Source organism: Macadamia integrifolia, chromosome 2 (assembly GCF_013358625.1).
Source record: "Macadamia integrifolia cultivar HAES 741 chromosome 2, SCU_Mint_v3, whole genome shotgun sequence".
Classification (NCBI taxonomy): Eukaryota; Viridiplantae; Streptophyta; class Magnoliopsida; order Proteales; family Proteaceae; genus Macadamia; species Macadamia integrifolia.
This window is the reverse complement of record NC_056558.1, coordinates 36,248,047-36,260,267: the sequence shown is the minus strand read 5'-3', so window position 1 is coordinate 36,260,267 and position 12,221 is coordinate 36,248,047. Positions and strand designations below refer to the sequence as shown.

Here is a 12,221-nt window from a genome sequence, read left to right as displayed (position 1 = left end):
GGAAACAGTCGAAAGGAAGTATTTCCTGAGGAGAAAGGTTTCAGGAGACACAAATGCTATTATGTTTAGAAACAAGCTTCCAAATAAGCTAGAGGATACCCGTGGAGTTAACATCTTGAATCCTACGCAAACGAAGATCCCTTCTTGTTTAGGGAGACAAATAGAGGACTAACGAATAGGATGAAGAAATCTAGTAAAGTCAACTCCTCAAGAAAGGTGCACATAAGGGTTTCCACAACCTTAAAGGTAGATTGGGGCAACACAAAAATTAGAGCACAGATCTCTAGCTCCAATTGACCAGCGTTGGAGAGTATCTTTCCTTTCCAGAGCTAAAGCCTTTTGCAATGATATCCGGCATAGGGGTACAATGATGGGCAGCAAGCCTAGCCGTGATAGAGGGTGGCCGAGGTATTTAATAGGGAGAGAACCTAGGGAGAAACTTGTTATATCAAGGAGTTAAGGCTTCAGAGACCCCAACCAGGAAAAGATGGGATTTAAGGAAGGTTAATACAGATGCTAGACATGTCTTCGAAGTGATAAGGGATGACATAATGGACTAGATAGAGAGGATCAATCTTAAAGAAAAATCATGATATCATCGACAAAAGCAAGATGAGTAAGTTGAGGGTTTGCATTTGAAGAGCAGGCATATGAGATGGGAGATCCATGGATGATTTGATGGATCTAAAGAGGACCTCAAGAGAAAGGGAGAAGAGGAAGGGGGAGAGGAGGAAATTTTGCGCCTAATGCCAACCAAAGAGGGACAAAAACGGCCAGGGCTTCTATTACAAGGACAGAGAAATGTGGGGAGGAAATAAAAGAATGAATCCAATTAATAAAACCAGAAGGGAAGGATATACCCTAAATCTCCTTAGAAATGAAATCCCACCTAATAGAGTCAAAAGCTTCGTGGATATTGAAATTAAGGAGGGTAGCAAGGGAATGGGATTTCCTGTCGAACCTCTGACGATCTCTTGGCATAAGTGGATGTCATAAAAAATGCTTCTGCCAGTAATGAAGGTGGCCTGAATTGCACTGAGAAGAGAGTCGACTACTAGTTGAATCTTGTTGGTGAGGATTTTGTCAATGAGTTTGTATACTATACTGCAAAGGGAGATAGGCTTTCAGTCAGCCATGGAGGTGGCCCCATCTTTTGTAGGGATAAGGTAAAGGAAAGTGTGGTTTACCCCTTTTGATCAGGGAGGGATTGAAAAATAAACTTCAGATAGCTTTGATGGGATCACCCTTGATGATGTGCCAACAGGAGAAAAAAACCCATGATAAAGCCATCGGGCCATGGGCTTTATTTGCTTTATGGAAGAGTACAGCAAAAGTGATTTCCTCATTAGAGGGGATGGCTTGGAGAGACGCAAAAAGGCGAGGGATGAATTTATTAAGAAGGCTAGGGGGATGGGGGGATTAGAAGAGGTGGGAGAGGGCTGAAATAGCTCAGTGGACTAGCTCAAGGCTTTCACTTTGATGGCATCTGGATTGAGAAGAGTGAAGCCATCTCCAGCAATGAGGATGGGGATAGAATTGATGTTGGTTCTGGCTTTCAGAGGCCTATGAAAATAAGTAGTGTCCGTCTCCCCAAGCTCTAACCATTTGATCTAGGATTTCTACTCGAGTAAATTTTCTTCTTCTGACAACCTAGTTTGGATGGAGGCCAATTGTCCCTACAATCAGAGACCTAATAAGAGATGTTCCAAAAGAGGTAGAGTTCCAGAGCTTGAGGGCACATTTGACATTCTTCAGCTTTTTTGAAAAGGCAATGAGTAGGGGAGAAGGCTTGGACAAGCTTAATCCATACCTCTCTAACAATGGGAAGAAATCTTGGTGGAGGGACTACATATATTAAAATACTTGAGGGTCTTGGACCAAAAGAAATGAATAGTAGAACCACGAGGGAAATGGGGCTATGCATGGAGGATACTAAGGAGGCCAAAAGTGGTATGGGAGGAGGGGTAAACTGCTAGCTAGGCTTCATTAACCAAGATTCTATTGCGCTTGCAAGTAATTCTATTAACACCACTTCTATTATGACAAAAGAGCTTAGTACCAAACCACAGTCGTTGAAGGCTTTAACAGAGGAGGTATCTATAGGAGAACCACCATTTTTCTCTTAAGCTGCTCTAACCACATTGAATTCACCACCCAAACTCTAAAGGTGAAAGCCGATCTAGGGGCAATGGTGAGGAAGTCTTCCCAAAGGGGGAGACTGCCAGAGGCGCGGTTTAGGAGGCTAAGTTGAGGGAATTGTTTGGAATGGTAAGGTGAGAATTGAAGGGAGAAGGTTTCGGTAGCATGGAGCTTTACAGGATCTAAAGAACCCAGATGCGACCGTCGGGATGATAGGGGTAAATTTGAAATGAGGGACCAAATGAGGCAGTGGTGGAGGCTAGAGGAGGCTTCTTTAGCTTCAAGGACCCTTGTTTAAGGAGGCAACATAGGTGAAAATAGGACTTACGGTGGGAGTGAACTTCACCTTATTTGTCCATGGAATTTAGGCCATAAACATTCCAAACTGACCAAGTGTTCAGTGGGAAGATGGGATGAGGGGGTTGTGTGGCTGTGACTTGGAAAGAGAAAGATTGTCTTCAATGACGTCTACGGTACTCCATGAGGGTGGGGGAGCGAATGCTGGAGCTGGCCTGGAGAGGCAAAGAGGACATCCTGGTCTCAAAAGGAGTTTCCAGTGGGAGAGCTTGCTGGTGAGACAATAGACCTTGTTGTCAAGGAGACGCAAGACTATCGGGCGGAGGAGAAGCCTTCGAGGAAATAGATGGGGCAAGACTTATTGAGTGGAGGGGAAGCCTCCAAAAGGGAACAGATGGGATTTGGGCCATGGGTTGGTGAAACAGGTTTGTTTCAACCTATAAATGGGGTTAGGGGTGGACTTAGGTGGAGAAGATGGGTTTACTTTGATTATGGGGGTGAGGTGAGGGCATAACGGGCTAGGCTAGAAAAGAGTGGGCCTAATTGGGGAGAGCTAAAGGTTAGAGATATGGGCCAAGGCAAGGAGCGGACCAAGGTAGAGGAGAGGGGTCTAAACTACGAGTGGGTGAGGGAGGTGGGACTATGGGGGAGGGGTAAAAGGGGGGAAGAGGGATATGAGTATCCTAAGGCGGGTGGGTGGGATTAGGGATAAAAGGGTCGAAGAAATGTGGGAGGGGGAGATATGGCAGTGAGGTTCTAGGAAGAGCTGAAGGTTAGTGGAGCTCCTCGATCAACGAGAGGGGGAGATGGAGTCATCACAAAGAGGTTTTGCCAAAACACTGGGGGTTGATTCTTCCATACGAGAGTAGTGAGATCTCAAAATTTTGAACCTATTAAAAGAGGAGAAACCATGATGGACCAACGAATCAAAGGATGAGTCATTACTGAGCTTCAATTAGCCTTGAGTGGAGCCCAATGCTACAGAGGGGGAGAGTAGCTGTTGGGGACTTCATGCTGGATATAGGCGGATGCCGTGGACCCAATAGAGATCAGCTTCTTGGAGGACTTGGCTGAGTTCTTTTTAGCCTTCAGGTTAGCTTTAACCCCGCCGAGGCTAAGCCCTTTGGCAAAGGGGATGTAGACGTGGCAGGGGCAGTGGAGATGACGCTAAGCCCTTCGGCAAGGGAGGAGCCAAATGGGATGTAGACATGGCAGGGGCTGCAACGCCAGAGGGAACATGGCAAAGCAGACAATGGATGGAGACGTGGCAGGAGCGACCGACAAGTTGGGGCGGTGGAGACCTGGCAGAGGCTTCCAGAGGAGGATGAAGCCAAAGAGGATTAAGACATGGCTGCGACTGGGGCTCCAGGGGGAGCCGAGGCAAAGCAGACTGAGAATGGAGGCGTGGCAGATCAGACAGAGGATGCAGTAAACTTATATTAGGCTCTTCATGGTTGCAGTTTGGCTTAATGCACATGATTACTGATTTTTTCACTTAGTTTTCCTTATGTTATTGCTTCTTGATTTTCCTTTTTCATATCGGATCCATGTAGCCGATCCCATTTAGCTGGGATAAGGTTATGTTTGTTGTTGTTGTTTTAGGTGGTGAAGCTTTCTTGAAGTTGGGAAAAAAAAATCCAAGATGTGTTCCAAGAGTTTCTTACTGGATCATGATTAATAAAAAGTCTTTTACCAAGTTACTAGTATGATATATTGACAAATAATCTTAACCAAAATATACAAAACGGACATTACTAATCCTATGGAAAGTGAGACTACTTCAGAGGTTGGGTTAAAGGCTTAAGATATTTTAACAAAGCCCCTTTCTTTTTGTGTAGCAAATGGTAGACTTAATTTATATTATGTAGTCATGTGATATCAAATTGAACTCTCTTAATTACTTCAGTCAATAACAATACGACAGCCTATGTATTTGGTACCTCTATTTTATGATGGACTTGTCTACTCTAAGAATTCCTAAGACTTCCCTAATTAATAAACTTCTTACCAACATTTTGTGTGCGCTTTCTTTTTTGTTGGAGAGAGAGAAGAGGGGGGTGGTTGGGTGTGGTTGGCATTTGTGGCCTTTTGTACAGGTTAAAATAGAACCTTTGCTGCTTATGTTAAAAGGTCTGTTTTGGAGATCATGATGTATTACTTTCTTCCAATAAACAAGGTTGAACATTTACTTCCTCTGCAAGGTTATCAATTTTTCTCCGCAAACTAGTGTATGAAATTATAGAAAACTGAGAATTTTAGTAAAATATACCCTGAAGGATATGGCTGAAAGCCTCGAGGCTCAATGAACCCTACACCTTGATCATCTGGTTTATCTTCCAACTGTTCCCTTGCTTTTTCCCTGCTGAAAAAGTAAACATCCAGTCAACAAATCAGAGGCTATTAGTTCCAACAAAAAATAATCACATCAAACCTTTAATAATACCTCAATTATGATAACAAAAATATTACAAAAAAATAACCCAAGAAATCCAAAGCATCAAAAATTTTAGCAGCCCACCGGAACTTCTAAAATTACAGTAGTACTTAAATATAAAAGCACAGAAAATGGAGAGAACGCCGATGGAAACAACCACCAATGGAAAGATGAATAGTGTTGGTGTATTTCTAATTTTCCTGTTGCTGGAATCATGTGTGAAGGTCTACTGTTTTGATGGTAGTCTCTGAACTGGCAGCACTTGTGATCCTGTTATGGAATAATTCCAAGTTATCTAGCTGGGAATTGGTTTTGCATTAAACAAACTCAAAATATAGTCAAACTTTCAAGTCCTAACATGCTTATGACTTAGGTTTGACATGGAATTAGTTAAAGATAAAACAGCAGAGTTGGAATGGAAGATCCCATAACCGAACTCAGCTAAGATAGCCTATGTTGTTAAGATTCCACTAGCCTATGCTGATGTGGATTCACTAACTGACAGCTAAAGGAATAAACCGCCTAACAAGAGAAATCCTGCATGTACACTTACTACCCATGGTTTAGTCCCATTAAAGTGGCCTATTACAGTGAAAACCCCATGGACCAAAGGGCCAACATGTATACAACCCAACCCTAGAATCGATCCTAATAAAACAAGCCCCTTGTGGTGATGTATCTGCATCAGATGGGTGTTTCAGATTTCAATAATGGAATAGAAAGTTTAGCTTTGTCACTTACTTGCATGGCTTGACAGCCGGTGGCTGTGAGTTCCTCCCTCTCCTTTCTTCTCTTCTCTCTCCCATATTCTGTTTTCTCCTCCTTCCTCTTCCCCACCGATTCAGCCCTCCTCCCTCTCAGTTGAGTTTCTTTCCTCACTCTCTCTCTCTCTCTCTTTCTCTTTCCTGTTTATCCTTCTGATTCCTCTAAGCTTCCTCTCCTTCCTGTTTCTTAAATAGAGTTTCTTAAACTCAGTCCCCATCCACTGTTTCAGTGGGGCTAATAGCTCCACAAGACTGGGATCAATCTCCCTCCTCTATTCTCCTTTCCACTTGAGATTTTGCATCATGGTTCCTCCCTTAGGGGCGATTCAAACTGCCAAGTCTGAAATTGAAGCTTGTGTGTGCTGTGTGTTATTGTGAAGACCAAGTCTGACCTCAAGCTTCCCTCCAGAAACAGTTTCAGTCCTGTGTAGTATTTCATCTCTTGTTATTATGGGTGACCATCAATTGGATTCAATAGGATAGGAGACTGAGAATCATACCCTTGAGTTTCATGGGATTTGGAATCAGAGAGTGCGTCTGATTGAGTCTTCTATTTCTCTACCATCCCTCAACTCTAAGAAAGAAGACTTAAAAGTTCTATTATTTACAAGACCGAACAGAATTGTTAGCAATTACACAATTACACAAAAGACCTTTATCTGTCCTCTCTTCATTTCAGTTCCAGAATTACACTTTTTTATACAATTGTTTCCAATTGAGTCCTGATTTTGTTTCTTCTCCCGAAAGAGACCCTAAACTCAACTCAACTCAACTCAGCCTTCTCCCAACTGCATGGGGTCGGATAAATGGATATTTTCCCTCCAATCAGCTCTATTCAAAGCCATACTTTCAAGGCACAAGCTATGCATGTCTTTCCTCCCCACTTCTCCTAGAGTCCTTCTATCTGAAACAAATCACTTCTCCACATTGGAGCATCTAAAGGCCTCCATTGCACATGTTCACACCACCTCAAACAACAATCTCACAACTTATCATGTATCGGAGCTACTCGTAAATCAGCTCTAATATGATCATTCTTTATTTTATCCTTTCTAGTTTTTCCATCCATCTTTCTTAAGATCAATATCTCAATTCCACTAAGTTTATCTACATGATGTTTCTTTACTGCCCAACATTTGGCTCCATACATCATTATCTGTCATATGATTGTCTTACAAAAATTTTCTTTAAGTATTAAAAGAATACATCAATCACACAACACTCCGGACACACCTTTCCACCTCATCCATCCTATTTTAATTCTCTTTGTAACATATGTCAGATATTATGTTCTAAGGGTAGTTTGGGAATTAGATATGTTACTTGTTCTCTCATATTGTTATTCTTCCTTTTCCCATTTTACCTCCGTAAGGAGGTATATGTAATTCCATGTAATATATTAGTGAAGCAATATATGTGTTAGAGAGGCCATTCTCTCAACACAACATTCTACCACTATTTCTCTCCTTCCTCCTCTTCTTCAACCCTATTCTCCCATCTTCTCCTCCTCACTTGCTCCCTTGGTTTCTCACAATCTTTGCAGTCTAACTTGATATCAGAACTCACGATCTTGGTTCGAGAGTCGGGTTAAGAAACTTAGGATACAAAGGGGTTCCAAGGAAGAGATCATATGTGAAAAGCTTAAAGAACTTACGAGATGAGCTTGACAGAAGATCAAAGCAAACCCAAGAAAAGTTTTTATGTAAAGAAATAAAAGGTTGGAGCTGTTTGGAGTTCACAACAACAAACAAGGATTTCAATGGCAACCGCCAGCAGGGTTGATGTAGCAGCACTCCAATGGATCAACCCAAACCCGTTTGAGAGCCCAAACCAAGAACCGGATCCAAGTTCAAGGCTAGAGAGAATCGAGATTTCAGCTTTGTTGATTCCTTTATTTTTGAAAAGTAATCTTGCACCATTATTTCTATTTCCTAAGTTGATGGATTAGATTAGGATTCTTTTAATATCTTTTTTTCCTATTTTATGAAATCTTTTGTTGTTAGCAAATTAGAAATAGGATTTTTCTTCTACTGGTTTCCTAGTTTGTAGGATTTATTTTTGCTTTTGCTTCTCTCTTCCCCATTCTTCTGTGCAATCACTCCCCCTGGATCTCTGTATCTCCCCTCTATCATGTCTTTCTTTCCCTTCCTATAAATTCCTTTGCTGAAATCCCTTGCTGGCGCCCCCCCCCCCAAATTCTTCTTCTTCTCCTTTCTTCTCTCCCCACCTTCCTTCTTGCCAGCAGGACTCCTTTTTCCTGTTCCACTTTAGCCGTTGTTCCTGGTCTGAGAAGAAGACTTGCGGACTGACCATACCAGCCATAGATCCCCACCTGTAGGCTACCTACCCCTAAGGGTAGAAATAGAGGGTTTTCTCGCTTGATAATTGGCATTCTCTGAGAATCGCGATCTGCCACTTTTCTGAGCTTCATTCTTCTGCTGGATCCTATTTCAACTCCCCTTATTTCCTTGTTAGGCAGCTGCACCCTATCTTTGCTGGTCGGGATCGACAGGGCTGAAGAATATGAACCTGCCCACATTTTTTCTTGAGATTTGAGCTTCGAATAGGTGGCTGGATCAGCTTCCATGTTCTTGCGCTCCGCCATGTCTAAAACCTAGAGATTGAAGATGAAATCCCCTTCCCACGATTCGTTAAGCCTTCTTTGCTCTTTTATTTCAATATCAATGACCCTCTATTTCTCCCCTTCATTACAGCCCGTTGAATCTTGCCCCTTCCTAGTTTACCCATAGTGAATAAATAAAGTCCCCTTTCATGTCCCTTTTTATTCTCTAATGGTTCCTATAAAATCTCTATGATTACAAGAATGCCATCTCCTATTAGTAACTTCAGTTTATTTACAAAAACTGCCATCATTCCTTAGTGTTTGGCTTTTGCACTCTTGGGTGGGTCCCCAGCAATTCAAGTTGAGTCTTCGGGATCCACCGGCCCCGCATCAGGGGTATACCTCTTTTGGATTGCCCAAGGCTTCCTCACCAGACTTCTCAACTCTCGGTCCCAGGAGGATGGAGTTGTGACCTCAAAACTCATTTTTCTACTGATTTGAAGGTACCGCCTCCCCTGTTTTTTTCTTTGCTTGCGTCCAAAGTGCATTTTGTGGTGGATTCCAGCCATATTGGGTTGTGAGTGTAAAGTGTTATGACTAACTTGTTTCCCTTAAAGTGTGGTTACCCCTTGTTAGGTTTATCTCTTGAGTATTTGGGAAGGAAAATTTGGGCAGTGTGTGTACTCCCCATTTTGTGTGTGGTTCCTCCTCTACAATATGTTTGAAGACAGTGGACTTGGAGAGTTTCAGCCAATATCCTACTCCTACATCTTTTGATAACCTAGTTATCCATTGTGAAGTTGGACAACTATTTGGATTGGTGCTCACTCTGTGAAGCTTTCCTTGTGGAGTAGGGGGAAGTTGGGGTATGTTACAGGTACCATTCAAGATCCAAACCCTAGTGACTTGTTGTATCCAAAATGGGGACTGAGATCTCCACTGTTATGACATGGCTGATATTCTCTATGAAACCTCAGTTGGAAGAAGGTTTATGAGAAAAGTGACTGCAAAGGACATTTGGGAGATTGTCGCCAAAACTTTTGACGAGTAACTCGGCTAAGGTTTATCAAAACTACTCCAAAAGGTCATTACCATGAAACAAGGAGATAGGAGCATTTCTAACTACTACAACATTGTTATCGGTCTCTGAGAAGAGAATGATCACTATAGGGACCTCCAATTGTCCAATCCAGAAGATGAAGCTAGGGTTTACCGAACACTTGAAAAGGAGCATGTTCTTATATTGCTTAGTGGTTTGAATCCAAAGTATGAGCAATCCTGATACAAATCTTGAGCCGGTCTCCTCTTCCATCCCTTGATGAGGTGTGTAACCATTTACAGAGTGAGGAGACTCGGCAACTGGCCATGGAACCTGCACCCCCTTTTGAGGATCAGCTCTTACTACTAGCTCTCAGAGAGATTTGCGTGGTGGCGGCAAAGGCTAAAGGCCACCTCGTGGAGATGACAGGGATAGGTTCTGATGTGATCGTTGTGGGAAATATGGGAACACTAAAGAGACATGTTGGGTACTTCATGGCTGTCCTCCTGGTACGCGTGGTGGATCTAGTGGTGCACGTGGTGGTCGTAGAGGGGGAGCTAGAGCCCACAGTGTTCAGACTAAGATTGACACTACAGGGTCTACTCCTAGTATATAGGCAGAGCACAACTCCCTTACTAGGGAGGATATTGTAGCATTCTGCAGGGTCATGTCACAACTGGGGGGCTCATCCTCTTCACTTACAATGCCAGATTCCTCAGCTCCAGCCTTGCAAGTTTACACTTCTGCTCCTTCCATAGCTCGATCTTAGGTTATTGACTCTAGTGCAATTGATCACATGACTGGTACGTCCTATTATTATGATTCATACTCCATTTCTGCCAATAGGGATATGGCTCCCTTTCCTCTAATTCTAATAAAGGTAGCACTCCTGTCACTTCCTCCATTTCACTCGACTCTATTCTTTATGTCCCTAACCTTGCCACTACTCTTTTATCTGTGAATCACCTAACAAAGTCATTAAACTATCGTCACATTTTTTTCCTTCTCATTATCTCTTTCAAAATTTGGTGATGAAGGGGATTATTGGCAGTGGGCATGAGGAGAAAGGACTCTACTTTGTTTTGGATGAATAATAAATGCATTAAAGAGGAAGGAATATACAAGAGGGAGAAAAAAAGGGGGGTTAGGAAAGCTAAGCCACAAAAAGGAGATAAGGCAAAAGCAAGCGAACAATAGCAAACATCCCAAAGGAGAACAAAAAAAAGGGGGAAACTAAAAGGGATACAAGTCATCATGGGGTGGGGGAAGATAAGATCGAAGGGGGGAAGACCCTAGGCAACAACAATAAGCCTGTTCCTCAGGGAGTTCCTAACTGGTTTAAGCTTGGAGGAAACATCAAAATAGGTGGCAGTCCAAATCTGGTCATAGAAGTGAGAGTTAGACGTCCATCTATGCAGATTGCACTCCATATAAAGATGGTTGATGGTGGCATAGAAAACAAGCTGGTTGGTGGTGTTGCAAAAGGAGGGCCCAGAGAAGGTCATGCCAACCATGGTTCAAGGTTTCTACCGATACTGTCGAAATTTTTCATGTTTCCACGGTATCCCAAGACTCCGATACCAAAGTGAGAGTTAGACGTCCATCTATGCAGATTGCACTCCATATAAAGATGGTTGATGGTGGCATAGAAAACAAGCTGGTTGGTGGTGTTGCAAAAGGAGGGCCCAGAGAAGGTCATGTCAACCATGGTTCAAGGTTTCTACCGATACTGTCGAAATTTTTCATGTTTCCACGGTATCCCAAGACTCCGATACCAAATACCATGTGACTTTTAAAAGTCACGGTGGTGGTCTCACAAAAGGAGGGCCCAGAGAAGGTCATGTCAACCATGGTTCAAGTTTTCTACCGATACTGTCGAAATTTTTCATGTTTCCACGGTATCCCAAGACTCCGAAACCAAATACCATGTGACTTTTAAAAGTCACGGTGGTGGTCTCGCAAAAGGAGGGCCCAAAGAAGGTCATGTCAACCATGGTTCAAGGTTTCTACCGATACTGTCAAAATTTTCATGTTTCCACGTTATCCCAGGGCTCCGATACCAAATATCATGTGACTTTTAAAAGTCACTGGTTTTGACTAGTATCGACCAAAATTCCCACATTTTGATCAAAATGTGAGAATTTTCCTATGTGGGAATTTTCGATCAGACCAAAAGGGTCAACCTTTATATAACCTTCTTAAATAGGAAACCAAGCTTTCTTATTTCAAAATTTCGACTCTTTCCCCCTATTTCTTCTCTATAAAGTGGGAAACTTTGGAAAACAATTAAGATTTTGCCCTTATGCTATCAAATCTTCATTCCAAGCTTGGATCTTGCACATTCATGGAAAATCTACCTGAGAAAGGGAGCTTAGACCAAAAAGGTAAATCCCATCTCCCCAAACCTTGTGTGCTATCCTTCGAGAGCACCGGTTCATTTGGATATGGTGGTGGGTATGGATAGTAGGGTGGATTTTTAACTTCATTTGGACAAAAGGGTAGTTCAGGGGGTGGGTCATCTTTTGTTGACAATATCTTTGGATATCCATCCCAACGTTGTAAGCCACATCTACATCCTATCACTATAATATATGATTGAGCCACTCCCGAGGCTGGGATACCTAGCTGATGTTGATGATGCATCTTATAGATGAGCAGTGACGAACTACCAAAACAATTGGGCCCAAAATATGTCATGGGACTCGTATGTGGTGCATTCAGAGGAGCAACTATGACATCTGCAGTGGTATGCAGCTCGTGGACTGGAATCGCCTAGACACTCTACTTGGAATTGAGTCACTACTTTCGAATGTTGAGTAATTGAGTCACTACTGTTGAGTGTTGATAGATAACTGTTGATGATGTAATATTTTTATTTATTTTGGATCATTTGGATTATGTCTTATGTTTCAGCATAATGATTATCGAACCTTTGGTTCACCATATAAGTAAGACTTCGTGTTTTTTTTTTTTTTTTTTTTTTTT

The 12,221-nt window shown here is 42.4% G+C and overlaps 1 protein-coding gene across 21 annotated transcripts in view; it reads right to left on the bottom strand.

Annotated features, from left to right (window-relative positions):
• LOC122061912 (probable proteasome inhibitor) overlaps positions 1 to 12,221 on the bottom strand; it is a 55,127-nt gene that overhangs the window by 27,101 nt on the left and 15,805 nt on the right. For 16 of the 21 annotated variants that reach the window (XM_042625512.1, XM_042625470.1, XM_042625527.1 and 13 more), the window contains exon 4: positions 4,706 to 4,798. In XM_042625512.1, the coding sequence (XP_042481446.1) occupies positions 4,706 to 4,798 (93 nt within the window). The remainder of the gene's footprint in view (positions 1 to 4,705; positions 4,799 to 12,221) is intronic. The other 5 variants (XM_042625479.1, XM_042625505.1, XM_042625536.1 and 2 more) reach the window with 1 other exon arrangement.